Genomic DNA, 17,546 nt, shown 5'->3' with positions numbered 1-17,546 from the left:
TTTAAGGTAGTGCGATAATTTATGTCATTCAGGTTAATTAAAGTCGCTCAGGGAAACATGTCACGCCTGGGGAAAGTCGCATTTAGGTCCTCTGTCCCACTCTTTCTGTCTCAGAGAAATGGGTCAGAAGAGATTGGAGATGATGATAATAAAAAACCTGCCGTCTTTCCTTCATGTCCAGGCTGTGGCAGACGGAGCTCGCAGATTATGCACCAATTACAGCGCAGTCCATGCACAGGGCGTTAATAGGGTTTGAAAGGATTAAATGGTGCTGTCCAGTCAAATGCTGCATGCTTTGGGAATGACATCATTTTGATCACCTCACATACCGGCTGAACCCCCCCCTCTCTCTCTATCTTTGCCTGAAAGTGCAGCCTCGATCTCACAAGAGCCGATCTACCTGCACTCGTCCCGCGTCTCACCGGACACCGCTCGTCACAGCGCATTTGTCATCTGATTGGAGGACATCTATGCTGCCTCTCTCCCAATCTTCCTCTCCCCTTCTCCTCGTCGGTCGTGTTTACTATATGAGACGGGGCCGTATACATTCCTGAGTGTGCGCAGATCACATCCTCAGAGGGGAAAAGAAGGAGGAGGTGTAGAAAGAAAACAAGCGAATCAAGAGAGGGTAGCTGGAGCTGTTTTTACCGTTTGCTGGATTTAACGCGGCAGAGACGCGGACCTCCACAGATCCATCCGCTGCCAAGGGATCTCACTGGATGCGGAGGAGGAAGAGAAGGAAGCGCGGATGCTGACTACACAGACAAACCCAATAAGGAAGAATTATTAGCGTGTTATTAGATAAAAATCCCAAACTTAAAGGAAACACCAGCGATGGACTCCAGCTGTCTGCACTGAGGTAGGAATTGTTACAAGGCAGCATTCACTGGGAGTGATAGACAAGAGGACCAGACAGCTAGGCTTCTCAGAAAATCACACATTTTCCATTTCTATTTCAAACAGTCCGATTGTGTTTGAATGTCACTTAAATGTTGTCAGCGAAGCTTCACTGATGTACTGGAGGTGGGAAGAAAAGCGATGATGCGCCTCCGAAACATCCACTATGCAGTGGCCTGTAACGGAGCGTGGCCCACTCCCACAGCTCCCGCAGCTGATACCTCCAGATAAATAAAGTGAGATAAATAAAGCGGGACTATTAGGAGACGGGATCAGTCGGTTGTGAATGATGTGTAGCACCAGATGTGTCTCAGTAGATGGGTTCCTCTTGGTGCAGAAAATTATAATGAGGGTGATTTTTTTACTTTGACTTTGAGATTTATGGTTGTCTCTCTGTTAATGAATCCCATCTACTGCTCCCATTTTGGACTGTCTGTATGATTATTCTAAGAATTAACAATAATATGTGATTTTGTACAACTGGGGTACTTGTTGGCTGATAGCTCATACACCGGATGCCTGCTCATACACATTACTTAAAGTGGGAGTGTCGGTATGGTTGATATGATAGTCTGTAAAAGCATGAAGATACATTTCACTCAAGTTGACCATCATACTGATGGGTAGGTTATGTATAACACTGTAAGTGCACTTCCCAGTGACAAACTGATAAGCTCTAAGTTATGCTTTCACTAAAACAATATATCTGCGATTTGTCTTGCACCATGTAAACTAACACGATGTTGCTGCCACAGAATGATTTTGATTTGTGCCATTATTCAGCAGAGCGGGTAAAACCTATCACCTCTTTGTCAGGCTCATCAGTGACATCAGAGGAGTAAATTTTAAAAAGCGCTGAGAGAAAATGATGTGCTCTCATTCCTTGCTAAGCATGTATTCGCTGTTGCCCTTGGAGACATGTAGAGCTTTGAAGAAGTCGTCAGAATTCTCTCATTATCAGCATCTATTCTTATCCTTTTTATCAAATCACGGATGTTGCTCCGTGTTACCAACCAACTGTGTCATTGTTTGGCCTGTAGAGCACTAGTCTTATTTGTCGTTAGCTTGTTAAGCCAAAATGCAGTACTACTGTATGGAGTAGTCTGTTAAATGTAAGGAAGTTAGTTGGAGTATTCACTGTGATGCTGTGGCACCTAAGGTTGTTCATTTAGCCAAAGAGAGGGGCACCATATTGTTTGCTGTGCACTTCCTTTAAAGCTAGTGGTCAGCTGAGGGTCTCTCAGATTTATGGTGGCTCTTTTATTCATTAACCACACAGCCTGAATCAGGTCACACTTCTTGTGTTTGATCTTTTCAGACATTCATCATAACTCTGTGTCAGTATTCTGACCACGTGGTCTATACAAAGCACAAAGATAACTTATCCCTACCTTCATCCAAGAGATTACAGAATAGATCATTACTTCTTAGTTATGGGACGTGCCTAAGATTACTTATGTTTTGAATAACAGTATGTGACATTTTGTGTAATAAGGTTTTTTTCTGCACTGATCTGCATCAGTTCCATCTAGTCTATATGCTGTCTCTGAGTTTGTGAACTTGGAAAGAATAGCAACTTTGAATTGCACTTATAACACCTCTCTACACCTTCTCTGCCTGCATTCACATCCCTGTCAGATCTACTGGCATCAGACGTGGGTCATTGAGGGCTTAACCCTAACCTCGCCAAGTTTCTATGCTGTTTCTGATAACTTATTAACAACTGCTAAAGTGTTTGCTTATATAGGTCTACAAACTGCAGATAGACTGATTTGAGCTTTCATTTCATTTCTAATATTTTTGTCTCTTTCTGTGTGGTCTCATCAGGGCTCCCACTTCTTCCATCATACTGATGACAACAACCCCTCATGGCTCTCATTCATGAACCTCGGGCTTCCTCACCATCCCTCTCAGGCTTTAATAGCCCGCTCTCTGATCCCCCATCTTTTCGCCGCCTCGATGCCGAAACACCCTGCACCCCAGAAATGGACCTGACCCCGACCCAGTGTGTCCTCCGAAATGTTCTCTCCATAGACACTGGGGGGGTTATCGAGCCAGGGGGTGGAGGAAGAGAGGGGCAGCCTGCTGGACACAACCAGACGCCCATTGAGGAACAACAGGAGCATTTTGCCAATAGTGTACTGAAGCTCCATGAGCATGATGGGAGCCCTGGAAGGACAGAGGGAGAGGGGCAGGAGCCGGACAGCTCTGTGGTCAGGAGCCAGGCGGATCATGCCAGGTTACAGTGCCAGTCCACAGGAGGGGGAGGAGGGTTTCTGGAGGGGTTGTTTGGGTGCTTACGGCCTGTCTGGACTATGATTGGCAAGGCTTACTCCACCGAACACAAACATGACCTGGACGGTGAGTCTAGCAATTAAATTTATTTCTGTATAAAGTGCACACAAAGCACCTCCATATGCATTACAATCAATGGTGGCTTTTAGTTTTCCAATAAAAGCAACCTCTAGCTCCAATTTAATTCTAGAGGGAAGCTTTGATATGCTAATTAATTGATCTTATCTGCCTGTTTAATTACATTAAGCAGTGGGTAGAAAATGACTCCCACAAAGGCCACATTGTAAACAAACACTTTCGTTGACATGAACTAGCTGCATCCAGAGAAGGAGACTCTATCAAAGCTGCAAAGGGCTTATTTTCCCTTGATACACCCCTCCTATCCATTTGCCTGCTCGCGCCCACCTCCCACTGCCACCCCCCAGTGAAACTAGCTCCCTGTGACGTTGCGTTGTTTATGTCTGCAGCCACTACAAAAGCGCAGGGCTCCCCTGAGACTCCTCTGCCAAATCTGCTTCATGAATTATGCATGGCCATGCTCTGACCCTGTGCCTCTCATCTCTATTAACACAAACCTGACACACACACACACACACCGACATGAGCATGCGCCCAAGGATGGATGCACATAGACATAAACATGTCCACAAATAGAAACACTTCATAGCTAGCACTGACATGAACATATGAAGTTAGATAAGATGCCAAACACAAACCTGATCAAATAAATACAGCATCTCACATCAGGTTAGTAGGTGGCAGCTATACATATCTCCTTTCTGATATTTTATCACCCTGTTTGACTTCCATGTCTACCCTAGACTCCCCTCCTCCTTCCATCTCTCATTGTCTCCCTTCCTATCCTTTTCATCCTGTGCTGTTATCACTCCCAGCCCATCTGCACCTCACTGCTCTCCTCTTCTGTGCGCCATCACAGTGAATCACACACACACGCATGACAGCAAAACGGATATTATAAAAGTGAAATAAATAGGACTTTTGCAATTGAATGCCAGCCCAACGTATGACAAAGCCCCATCCACTCTTAACCTTTGAATGGAAGGAACAAAGTATCACAGCAGAAGGCAGGACAATCGTATGTCCTGTATTGGGTCTGAGGGATTGAGGGGTGTCTGGTTATGTGCTAAATTTGATCAATATTTCAAATCAAGCAAAGCAGAGTCAAGGAAAATTCTGTATCAGAAGCAGTCTGGTGTCTTTACTGTGGAAAATTTGAGAGGTTCATTAGAGGCCAAGCCCTCAATCAATCACTAAGCATCAATCATTTATGTCAGCCTCATTAATATGATAAATGGGCCTAAATCTTCTTTCCTGGGTTAAGAACAGCAGCAGAGTAAGCTGTATATTTTCTCTGGATTAACAGCCTGTCTTCAGCCACATGGACCCCTTCTGACCCGAGGGGAATCCCCCTCCCATCTCTTTCCAGACACAGTTATCACCATCAGCACTGCTCCTCCACCTCTCTATTCACTCTACATCCACATTAGGCTCTCAAATCCTCTCCTTCCTCCAAACCCCTCCTGAGCGTTGGACCCCTGTTTCGCGTCAGCCCCACAATGGCACTAAGCAGGATTTAGGAGGCTGAGGGAGAATTACCCACAGGAGATTAAAGCTCACTGTCGGTCTGCCTGCGCACCCGAGTGTTAGGTTAAGGTGGGGTTCAACTACAGAACAAGATATCAGCTGAGGGCCTGTGTTCTTGAGGTTTCCAGCAGGTTTTACTGTCAGATGTTTAATGTTTTACAGCAGAATTATATACAGGTTGTGCTTTATTTTCATTTCATTTCATTGTCTGTTTGTTTCTAATTCCAGGGCAATCAACAAATAAGAAATACGTTTTAGATAAATTTTTAAAAAAGCTCTGTACCTGAATGAGGTTTCAAAAGTCAATTATCATCAGGAATCATGTAAAAATAATCATAATCTAGCTGCTACTCTGCATTACATGTTAGAAAAGTGAAGATGTTGGAAGTGTGATTTGCTTTACTGTTTACTGATAACAAATCAGGTTTTAACTCGATGTCATCACTCGACAAAAAGTCACAGGATCATCAAATTTGCTTGACTTTAACCTAAGGGGACACTGAATATATGTTGCGAATGTCTGAGTTCTCCTTGTAAGTTGTCATGAAAGTTGTCCAGATGTTTCCATCTGAACCATAAACGTCACCTTTATTATGGTAGAAGAATGATTTGGTAGATGGCAGAGAATCAAAGCAATTTGTATTCATTCCCTGGGGACCATAGATTCCTGTCCAAATTTCAGAATTCATTCAATAGTTGTTGATATTTTTAGTTCTTGAACAGTGTGTAAGTACTAATGGCCTGGACAAAGGGCAAAATACAACAGCCTCACTATATATCAAATAAGAAAACTAAGGAGCATATCATGTTGGGGCTTTAATAGGTGTTTAGTTTGTGACGTCACCAAGCAACATCAGTTTTCAAACACGATCTTGCAGCTAACTTTCATCATGCAAGTAAAACGGATCCGTAGGCAGTGAAGAAGGCAAGGACAATTATCCTTCTGTATTCAGCTACACGGACAAACTCACCAACCAAGTGCTTTGCCTCCTTTCTTTTCTTCAGAGGAGTGGGAGGTCCCATTTGAAGAGATATCGGACCTTCAATGGGTGGGCAGCGGAGCCCAGGGTGCCGTCTTCCTCGGTAAACTGCATGGACAGGAAGTGGCTGTGAAGAAAGTGCGGAACATCAAAGAGACCGACATCAAGCACCTGCGGAAGCTCAAACACCCCAACATCATCACTTTCAAGTCAGTAGAAATGATCAGTTGGTTTATCAGACCATTTGCATTGAGCGTGTCAATGCTTTTTGACATGTATGTGAAAATGAGAGAGAGCACAATATGTTGCTTAAAGAAAAGTGGCTCACTGATAATGATTTCTTAACTGGGCCTTCAGATGACATTAAAGCATTAAAGCAAAACTAGTTCAATTTCAGGTTTTTGCAAGACACGGAACTCCTATTTTCTATCTTTACCATACTGTTCATACTTTTTATTTTTTTTAATTTCCCTCAGAGGTATCTGTACCCAGGCTCCTTGTTACTGTATCATCATGGAATACTGCGCTCAGGGACAACTGTACGAAGTGCTGAGAGCGGGCAGAAAGATCACTCCATCCCTGCTCATGGACTGGGCCATGGGAATTGCTGGTGGCATGAACTATCTGCACCTCCACAAGATCATCCACAGAGACCTCAAGTCACCCAAGTGAGTTTTGCAGACTTGGTAAAGATTCACTGTTTGACTACGGTTGTTTGATAAGAGTATAAATAGCAACGTCAGGGGAAACCCACTGTGAAAGAGTTAATTAATCTGGGGGTCAATAAAGATAGATACGTAATGAAAGAAGATTAGATTTAAACACATCAACAAGGTGAATCTAAATCCATGTCATTTTGGTCTACACAGAGTTACAAAGAAAGAGGAGCAGAAATAATATGATAAAAGATTAACAGAAATATTTTTTTCTCTTTTCCTAATTAACCTGCAAAGCTGCAGATTCATCTGGTAACCAGCACTGAGGATGATGATCAATTCTTTAACAAGATACACTGTCTGGCTAAATCATGAAGCTATGATTTGAAATAAAGCATAGGAGGGGAACTTATTAACTCAAAAATCCTTCACTACCACAATGCTGGTCAGGTTTTCAGAACTCATAGAGTGATAATGTGTAATTTGGCTGACCAACCCAATGTGTCAATGTCTGATTGTGACTTATTTGATTGTTTTTGTCACAAGCGAACTCAGACAGTTAAATTTTATGAAATGTTGATGTTTAATTGCAGCATGCTGATCACCTACGATGACGCAGTTAAGATCTCTGACTTCGGCACATCCAAAGAGCTCATTGACAAGAGCACTAAGATGTCTTTCGCTGGTACTGTGGCCTGGATGGCTCCTGAGGTCATCCGCAACGAACCTGTCTCAGAGAAGGTGGATATTTGGTAGGTGCCGTAACCCTTTTAACTTGTCCTTTTGCACCAGTGAAGTCTTGAAATTTTCCCTCATGAATTCTCTTATCGGCCACGGAATCAACACAGAATCTCATTAGTTGCAGTCTACTACAGTGCAGAGCGAGGGATCCTGTTCCCAGAAAATCTATTCAGTACGATGTATAATATCTCATTACATGAAATTCTATAGGGTCTCTACCATATCTGATGGGTTGCCCTATGTTAAGCCATGATTCCCCGCTACATTCTCTGCCTCCCTCGTTTCCCTATACTACATCCCTCCATCAGTCTCTCTGTCCTGAAAGGAACGCTGGCTAATTTAATAATTGATCTGCCAGATGCTGCAGTGCTCAGGAGAGGCTGAAATAACCTTCGGATGGTTTGGCCACGAGCCAGCAGTGCATTAGCTGACAAGTGAAAATAGGATTAAAAAGCTTTTGATGTAGAAAGAAAGCAAAGCCTGGGTGTGTAGTGTACATTTTTGTTTAAATCTATGTAAATCACTTGGTAGTAGTTCATACAACAAGAAGAGAGGCAGATAAATAAGAGGCTGTAGTTAAGTACCTCCATATGTTGTAAACATTTAGTTTTGTTTTGTCACATACAGTGACAGCTGGTACAAATTATGTTGTTAAAAAAACACGTAGCACAAACACACTGAACATTGAACAATACTACAAATCAACAAAACCAAAATATAATGTCTGACAACGCCAATTTAATTTCATAGAAATGTATTTGAGTAAATACCTGTGTAGAAATCTGCATGCAGCAGAACCCACTCGGCTTAACAAACACAGAAACACAAAGTAAAATGGAAAAGAAAAAAAAGATGATTTAAGACAGTATGTTTAAAAAAAAAACATGGTTGTTGGTGAGGACTTTTGCATAGCAACACAAATAGGGTCACTTTCAATAAAGCAGTGTTCTGTTTCCCAATGACAGACAAATGTCCAAATTAGTATTTTGCACAATGATGATTTCTTAACCATCTTAAGTATCTTAACAACGTCCTGCGAATAACATAAAATGATAAATACTAAAAATAATTAATATCAAGCGGAGTTTTTACAAGAACATTTAGGAAAACAAATCAAAATCCCAGGCAGCAAAGCTGTAATATTGTGAAATATTTTAACAGGGTAGGACTCAGCGCTTCATTGAACTCATCCCTCGAGTTCTGCGGAGTACAAAAACTTGTTTTCAATCATTAATTGCAGAATAGCTCATGATTTGATTTGTTTTTTGTTTTGTTTTTTGCCATAGGGCTTCAAAAATATTTTGGATTTTCTAATTCTGAAATGAAATAGCAAATGAAATAGGAGGTGTAAATGATCCCTATGGTATTTTACCCACTGTTTTCATTTTTCTGCAGTGCCTCACATCTTTCACCATATAATTATGTCCGCTGCTACAATGCAGAATAATATTGTAATAGTTAAGATAAATGTCAGCTGATGGGATATTATTAATGTTCATTACGAAAAACATTATAGTTTTGTTTTCCTTAAATTTGCTTATATTTTTGTGTGCATATCATGATCAACTAAATCCTTTTCCCAACAGAGCAGAATGAAGACAAATTTTCATTCAATTTTGCTGGTCTCAAATAAAACTTGAGGGAACAGATGAGGAATGTTGCTGAACATTGAAAGTTTCAGGCACTGTGTTGAAATGAAGTCTTCTCTTTTTTTCTGCATTAACATTATGAAGCGTGGAGATGGAGGGATTCTAAAAATAGACATATAAACACTACTGTATATCACACACACCCCCACCCCACCCCCAGTCATACACGTAGTGCTACTGAATACTCTGCAAAGTCACCATGGTAACCCAGGGAGTCATCGGCAACAGACTTTCCGTAGTTACCCTTCCCATAGGCTTGCTTCATGCTCCTATACCAAACAGAGGTAAAGTCTATCAACCCCTTTTACAGCATACCATATTTTCAGGCACATTAATTGACCTAAGTCAGTCATTTTACTGATTTGTACAATATTAGTTGCAACCATAAGTACATGTGCATTATTTTGGTTTCTTACCAGTGTAACGATTAAAAAAAATCTTGAACATAATTCAAATGATAGAAAATTGTAAGCAGAGACTAAACGTTTTCATATAAAACTCATTAAAAGTAAACAGAAATTATTTACAGGATGTTGACAGTGGGACATTTCATTCTGCCTTTTCATCTGTTTCCACATCATTATCAGTTTGTCTGAGGGGAAATGTGCCACGTCTGTCTGCAGGTCATTCGGTGTCGTGCTGTGGGAGATGTTGACAGGGGAGGTGCCTTACAAGGACGTGGACTCCTCTGCTATCATCTGGGGAGTGGGCAACAACAGTCTGCAGCTGCCCGTACCTGATAGCTGTCCGGACAGCTTCAAGCTGCTCCTGAGGCAGTGCTGGTAAGGAAAGGGGGGTGAAATAAATCTCTGAGAGAAGAGGATGTAATGAGAAACTGTAAAAAGGTGGAGGATAGTTAATGTCGTCTAGTTAATGGATGAATATATATAAAGTAAAACATGTTTTATCTGTTTCTCAGGAACTGCAAGCCAAGAAACAGACCTTCATTTCGACAGATCCTCCTTCATCTGGACATCGCCTCTGCAGATATACTGTCTACTCCACAAGAAACTTACTTTCAGTCGCAGGTTAGCTCCCTTTATGTGTTTGTTTCCTTTCTGTCCCTGCAAGAAAGGGACTGTGAATTTGCTCTCCATTGAGTCAAAATGAAATATCTTAGAATTAAGAAGTCATTTATTGAACAGGACAAGACACTGATTCCCTCAGTGTTGATATGGCACGTGACATGTTAGCATGATTTGAAAATAGGCCCCAGAGTTGACCCCTAGTTTATTCCATTTCATTATTTTTTTTCATTTTCATTTCATTAGTTTAAACGTTACACAGAAAGCAGACAGAACGTGAGAATGAGGTCATACAGCTTTTAATGTGCAATCTTGTTATATGTGTGCAATTGCAGGAGAGTCATTCATCAAACAGATAAAGAAATTAACTTTAGATTAAGTACACGAGTGTGTATGTTTCTCCTATCAACAACTGCCAGAATTATTGACACTCAGCATGCTGTCAAGCTGCTGCCATTTGTTTCCAGTCTGCTGTAGTAACTACACGCAGTGCAGAGTGCGCAGCTGCACAGGGGCGTCAGGTCTCTCGGGAGTCCACTAATAATACCTGCCCTCTCAATCACAACGCATTATTGTTGCTTCCTTGGTTCTTTTTTTCTGTCACATATGAGTGCTGATTTGTGGTCTTTTATATACAGTCCACAGGTCAAAGGAAGAATCTTTTTCCATCCCCCCATCTTGTCAAAGTGTGACAGGGAAGGAGGGTGCCTGTCTACCTGTGACTGGGTGGGGGATGGAAGCAAATTGCAAATGTGGTGGACCGCTGGAAAAACATAAGCAGATGTTGGACAAAAGATTTAGAAAAGTGTAATAGTGTGGGAAACATTTTCTCTGCTCAGTCACGAATAGACCACAGATCCATTTATAACTAAAGCAAATATAATTCTAAGACACATGCACACAAACACACAAAATAAACAAGATTTAATTCTGCTTGTGAAGCTTCTTCATCTGGTAAAATATCTTGATGTAAAACATAAACCTCTTTCAGTCTCTCCACTTATCCTTGATCCTTTATTTCTCCCTGGCCCCCTTCCCCCGCCTTAACCCTCCCCAGTTTTCTCCTCTCTGCTCCATAATGGATTTTTCTTGTGACATTAGAAAGAAGTATTTGCTGCTGGAGTGTATTGATTGGTTTAATGGTAGAGTGCAGAGTCAAAGAGAGAGGAGGAAAAAGGGGACTGGAGACATAGAAGATTGGGCACAGAGTCCATTAGCTTATTAAGAAGAGTCACTCTCATGCACGGATAAATATACACACACACTTACAAGTGAAATGCACGTGCATGTGCAAGCGCACAACCATAAATCTGACTGCTTTTGTCCTTTGATATGACAGGTATCAGATAACAGCTGTCATGCTTCACTGTGCAAAGAAAATGCCCACGCTGCTTTTTTTTCTTTCTTTTTATGTTCATGTCATGTCAGTCCATGTTTAGAATGGTTTCTTGTGTATTGATTATTATCTGACAGCCTAATAGATTCATTTCAGTAACACAAAAGAATCCTAACTGCTCTGAAAATGAAAACCTTTTTTTTTTTTTTTGCTTAATCAAGGTGCACTGATGTTTTCTCACAGCACTGAAATCATTCAATGTTAATATTGGACAAATGAGTCATGCTCTATTAAGTCAAACAGATAAGTGGCAGCTTCTCCAGGAGATGAAAGGGTGCTTAGAAAATTGTTGTAGCAACTGGAGGAAAAACATTTTGCTAAATATTAGGCTCTGAATAAATAATGAAGTGAGATGAAAGGGAAAGTGTTACCATTGATCTGAATCTTATTTATTTATTTCCATTTTGCTGTAGTATATGCTTCTGATTTCAGAGCTATATTCGTGATCATACTAACTTAAAGGAAAGTGTAGTGAATTTGAATTATTCCTTATCTTATGGCATTATTGATGTTAATTAGTTGGGGGTTTTTTTATTTCTCGGCTCATCAGTCGGCATTGAGTTGGGATAAATAGTGGTAGTAGTGTTATTACATGTTAACAACGGCAGTTAAAAGCTATTCCTGAACCCTCATCAACACAGGGACAATTTTTCCCCATAAAAATATGGACTGTGTTCATTACCATATTTGTTTTATGTCTTCCATCAGGTGGAGTGGAGAGATGAGGTGAGACATCACTTTGAGAAGATCAAATCTGAAGGAACGTGTCTTCACAGGCTGGATGAGGAGCTGATCAAAAGACGCAGAGAAGAACTCAGGTTGGAAAAACAGACTCAGGCACTAATGAAACATTAATTATTCCATTTAAGCTTAATTGTGAAAAGGCAGACATCCCATCCTGTTCAAGGCCAAATACGAGCTGGAGAAAAAAGCAGTTTCACAAAGTCATCTTCAAAACATTTGGTCTTGCTTAATGAATTTAAGGACATTTTAAACCACCCACAGGCTGACTTATTTGCATCCAAATGTTTCAGGATTAAATACTCTGGTACTTTTTTAACCTACAATAATGTACATGTATACAATAGATCTATATTGTGTATGTTTTGTTGTGTTACCGTTACTGATGAGCTGCTGCCTGTCAGCCTGCAGCCAGGGCACTCTTGCAGAAAGAATGTAAAATATCACGAGTGCATTTAGATAAAGGTTAAAGCATATATGTTAAATTAACAGTTACAACACTGCTCCATCGAGCAACAACCTGGATCTGCATATTCATGACCTTTTCCCCATTTTCTTCTTCATTCAGGCATGCGCTGGACATCCGGGAGCACTATGAGAGAAAACTGGAAAGAGCCAACAACCTCTACATGGAGCTCAATGCTATAATGTTACAGCTGGAGATCAAAGAGAAAGAGCTGCTCAAGTATGAAAACGAAATTGCTCCTACCTTCTATTCAAAGTGACAGATGATCAAATTTACATCAAAGAAGCCCACAATATTGTGTCCAAGTCAAAATTGACACCACAGTAAAATTAGGAATGAAATGGTCTTAGTTATATAGACACTTTGTGCGAGCCAATTCTTTATATTTGAATTATTAGTATTTGTAATGAAAGAGTATTTGTAATGAAGAGGTTTATCTGAAATGTGAAGTAAATGGCAATTACACCTGGTCAGAAAAGGTCATTGCTTCTGATGAAGTGCTCTCATGTGCCTCACTCAGAATCCATCGACATCTGATGGATACTGAGTGAGGCAGTATCCATCATTTAAAGGGTAATGGCTTTGTCTTTAAACGTCAGGAGGGAGCAGTCGCTGGACAAGAAATACCCGGGCTGCTTTAAGCACCACAGTTCCAGACAGTCGGCCTCCTCCAACTCGATGGAGAAGCTCATGAAGAAGCGCAACGTACCTCAGAAACTGCCCTCGCACAGCAAGAGGTGAGACAGAAAGGGACACAGTTATTCACAGCTGCAGCTTAAATATGTGGAAGTTAGAACAAGCTGCAAATAAGTATTACATGCACCCTAATGTCAAAAGATCGAGTAAACTTGTATATGGCTGACACAGACTGGTTAGGGAATGTGTTACTGAACTGAAACAAAATATCAAATCGATCCTGCAGTTTATAAGATGAGGAATACAAACAAAAGACTAATAAGCAGTTAATGCTTTTTAAAGTTTCCCCATTTATTTTTTAATTGTCTCTCTTTCCTTTTTAGGCCAGACTTACTAAAGTCAGAGGTCATCCTCCCCAAACTGGACTCATCCATGACCCAGGTCACCATCCCTAACAAAGGCTCTACCTCCCCTGGACGCTCACGGCGAGGAAAACCCCGCTACAGGAAGTCTGGCAAAGGCAGCAGCGGGGACTTGGCTCAGCTTAAAGCCACTCTCTCCTCTTCTTTAGCAATGATCAATGCCACCTCATCCGTTCCCAGCAGCAAGCACCGTCTGGACCCCAGCGCAGCCCTCAGAGGCCTGCAGCATGACCTGCTGCTCAAGAAGATGTCCTCATCCAGCCCCGATCTCATTTCCACTACCCTGGAAGCTGAGGGTCGGAGGAAGGGGAAGCTAATGCCGGGGCTGGACAGATCAGGCAGTCAGAGCGCTTCAGCTGGGTTGGAAGAGAGCAGAGGAACTGATGGGCCAGAGGATGGGCCCGACGTGGGTGTGGGGACTGATGATCTAGCAGAAACACCTCCACGCAGTGACACGCCCAGTGAGGATGCAGCGTCTATTCCATTCTCCAGTAGCCCTGACTCACCATGTGGCAGAGGGGCAGCTGCAGGGAGGACGTCTGTACTCGGGAATGCTCGTGCCCCCCATGAGGGAGAGGAGAAGGAGGATGGGACAGTGATCACACGCTCACCCAGAAGTCAACGCCTCACTCCTGCAGCGCTGCTCTACAGGGCAGCCGTGACACGCAGTCAGGTGAGATTTTGGCAGACTGCTCTGATGTGACCCACGTTCATACATTTATGGTGGACAATATGGCTTCAAATGTCTAATTAACCCAGTGAGGCCTTGGTTGAAAAAAGCCTCCAAAAACCTGTGAGTTTTTCTTGAAAATTTAAAGCTGTCCTATAAAACGTTTTATCTCAGCCTCTGATGAAACTGGAAGCCAGAAATAAAACCTGTGAGAGGTTTAAACCCTGAGGAACTCCATGACTTACTCCAATGTGTGAGGAAGATTCTTCATTTACAAGAACAAACTGGAATCTATCAGATAAATATGACTTAAACCAGCCAAATGCAGTTCCTTTAATCCCAATAACATGTTCAAGTCTCTGTAACAGAATGCTGTGATCGAGCATATCAAATGCAGCACTGAGATCCAATAGGAAAAGCACAGACACAAGTCCGCTGTCAGAGGCTAAGAGGAGATCATTGGTAACTTTAACCAGTGCTGTTTCTGTGCTATGATGCACTCTGAATCCTGACTGAAACTCTTCGAACAGATTATTTCTTTGTAAATTATCACAAAGTTGAACTGCAACTATTTTTTCAAGAACTTTAGACAAAAAAGGGAGTTGGATATAGGTCGATAATTAGCCAACACTTCTGAATCAAGAGTAGGTTTTTTAAGTAAAGGTTTAATTACAGCAACCTTAAAAGTCTGAGGTACATATCCTGTCAACAAAGACAGATTGATCAAATCCAATATGGAAGTGTCAATTAAGGGGAAAACCATAATTGGTTGGGATTGGGTCTAAAATACAAGTTGATGGTTTAGAAGAGACTATTGATGTTGTTAGCTCAGAGAGATTAACTGGGCAGAAGCCATCTAAATGCAAATCAGGTTCTAAAGATACTTCTAAAGCTGCTCAACTTGATGATACATCAGTGATAATTGTGGGAAGGATTCCATCAATCTTCTCTCTGATAGAAACAATTTTATTGATAAAGAATCTCATGAAATCATCAGTGCTTAGAGTTAGAGTTACTTAGAGAGGAATACATGGCTCAACAGAGCTCGGACTCTTTGTCAGCCTGGCAACAGTGCTGAAAAGAAACCTGGGATTTTTCTTATTCTCTTCTATCAATGATGAATAATAAGCAGTTCTAGCTTTATGAAGGGCTTTCTTAAATGTTATTAAACTATCCTTCCAGACTAATTGAGACTCTTCTAAATTAGAGAAACGCCACTGTCTCTCCAGCTTTCTTGCAGTCTGCTTTAATGCATGCAGCTTGTGAATTATATCAAGAAGCCAACCTCTTCTGACTGATTACCTTCCTTTTCAGAGGGGCAACATTGTCCAGTGTTGTACGCATTGAAGCTATAGTGCTGTCAACAAGAGAGTCAAGTTCTACTGGAGTAAAATTTAGGTAGCTGTTCTTTGTCATATCTGCACATTGCAGTGAAGAAAAGGATGACGAAATCAACTCTTTAAATCTGGTTACAGCATTCTCTGACAGACACCTTCTATATGTAGAATTCTTCTCAGAAGCCGTATAGTCAAGTAACATAAATGCAAAAGTTATTAAAAAATGGTCAGACAAGACAGGGTTATGAGGGAACACTGTTAACTGTTCACTCTCAATGCCATAAGTCAGCACAAGATCAAGGGTATGATTAAGGCAGTGAGTAGGTCTGTGAACACTGAGAAAATCCTATAGAGTCTAATATAGAATTAAAGTTAATATTTAGGCTGTCATTTTTAACATCTACATGAATATTAAAGTCACCCACTACAATGACTTTATCTGTACTCAGCACTAACTAACTGTGATAAAAACTCTGAGAATTCAGACAGAAACTCAGAATAAGGACCAGGTGGACGATACACAACAACAAACACAAGGTTTTTGTGATTTCCACTTTGTGTGGGAAAAACTGAGAATCAGAGATTCAAAAGAGCTAAAACTAATCTTGGGTCTAGGACTAATAATGTCTTGAAAATGTTGATGTGCCAAGAGTTAATAGAAAAATAATTTATTGATTTTGATTTTCTCACGGAGCGGTGTAGAAATCCTTGCTTGAATACGTCCAAGACGTGAACACTGAAACATGGTTGCTGCTTGTTTTCTTCACAGAGACGTGGAGTGTCATCAGAGGAAGAGGAGGGAGAAGTAGACAGTGAAGTGGAGCTGCCCAGGAGGCGGTAAGAATACTAAAAGACTTCAAATATAATTACTGACCACTAGCTGTAATTGAATTTATACTTTCAAAACAAAAAATCCTCAACAGTCCATCTTGGGGCCTTTAACCTGAAACTTGCCCGTGACACAGATTCCCAAATATTACAAATTACACACAGTACACTCGTTGTTTGTGCCAGTACTTTTTTAAGGAGTAATTTGATTTTACATGCTTTTTATTTGCGATTATAAAACGATTTGAAATCAATTTTAGGGAAAAAAAAACACATTTGGGGAATCTTTTAAGTGTTTTCAGTGTTTTCGATAATGTGGTACAATATTTTCTATCTTTGATTTTGAGGTAATCGGAGTAACCAGATTTTTCTTGTAATTTAGTGGATGACTTTACTGACTACTTCAGAGTAATCTGACTCAATTTTAAAATGTGACTGCAACTTAGATTTAAGAAGAATTTTGATTGATTCACTTTATTTGTTTATACCTCAGCATTAAGGTTCCTCTATGACCCACACGGCACGGTTTTCATTTCTCTTGCTGTTACAGCTTCGACATTTCACATTTGTGCTTTCTTAGCAGTTTTGGTACAACAGTGTGCATTAAAAGCTAGCTGAAGAATCCAATATGTATGCTGCTTTGGAGGTTATAGTTTTTTTTTTTTTTCAGTGAATACATCTCATACTTAAAACTTACTTGGAGTTTGGACTCAGCATTAAATTTGAAAAAAGCTACACTAGAGTATACAATTTTGCAAACCCCAATACCAAAATGTACCAGACAGGATACAACCTCAGCTGTCCTAACAGGCCTCTTTGTTCACACATCTTTCTCTGTCTACTATGTGGTACTTTTAAATGTTCATGTACATATGATCTCATCCACTATATACCTACGCAGGCGGCCTGTGAGCATCACCAAATGCCAGTCACTGTCAACCTTTAGTTCAGAGAACTTATCGGTCTCAGACGGAGAGGAGGGAAACACCACTGACCACTCCCACAGCGGCACACCCGACGTGGTCAGCACCAACACAGACGAGCGTTTGGACTACAAAAGCGACGACCTGCTGTCTCAGGGCTCTGAGATTCCTGCCGACCCATCCGATCCGACCCAGCTGGGCTCTGACGGGTTGTCCGAAAAGGAAGCCGTTCTTCGACAAGTCAAGACACAGCTTGCTTCAAATGAGCATAATTACGAG

General features: G+C 41.1%; 1 protein-coding gene across 1 annotated transcript in view; it reads left to right on the top strand.

Annotated features, from left to right (window-relative positions):
• Positions 1-424: 424 nt before the first annotated feature.
• The window catches only part of LOC140303192 (mitogen-activated protein kinase kinase kinase 12-like), a 19,725-nt gene continuing 2,603 nt past the window's right edge, over positions 425-17,546 (top strand). The window contains exons 1-13 of the mRNA XM_072381854.1: positions 425-859; positions 2,725-3,258; positions 5,803-5,986; positions 6,254-6,445; positions 7,027-7,185; positions 9,447-9,605; positions 9,743-9,851; positions 11,953-12,062; positions 12,554-12,670; positions 13,051-13,188; positions 13,471-14,182; positions 16,286-16,353; positions 17,246-17,546. Of these exons, the coding sequence (XP_072237955.1) occupies positions 2,766-3,258; positions 5,803-5,986; positions 6,254-6,445; positions 7,027-7,185; positions 9,447-9,605; positions 9,743-9,851; positions 11,953-12,062; positions 12,554-12,670; positions 13,051-13,188; positions 13,471-14,182; positions 16,286-16,353; positions 17,246-17,546 (2,742 nt within the window). The 5' untranslated portion in view covers positions 425-859; positions 2,725-2,765. The remainder of the gene's footprint in view (positions 860-2,724; positions 3,259-5,802; positions 5,987-6,253; positions 6,446-7,026; positions 7,186-9,446; positions 9,606-9,742; positions 9,852-11,952; positions 12,063-12,553; positions 12,671-13,050; positions 13,189-13,470; positions 14,183-16,285; positions 16,354-17,245) is intronic.

Source organism: Leuresthes tenuis, unplaced genomic scaffold (assembly GCF_036924035.1).
Source record: "Leuresthes tenuis unplaced genomic scaffold, fLeuTen1.0.hap1 SCAF_3, whole genome shotgun sequence".
Lineage (NCBI taxonomy): Eukaryota > Metazoa > Chordata > Actinopteri > Atheriniformes > Atherinopsidae > Leuresthes > Leuresthes tenuis.
The sequence above is the reverse complement of the archived record's forward strand: the minus strand, read 5'-3'. Positions and strand labels throughout refer to the sequence as shown.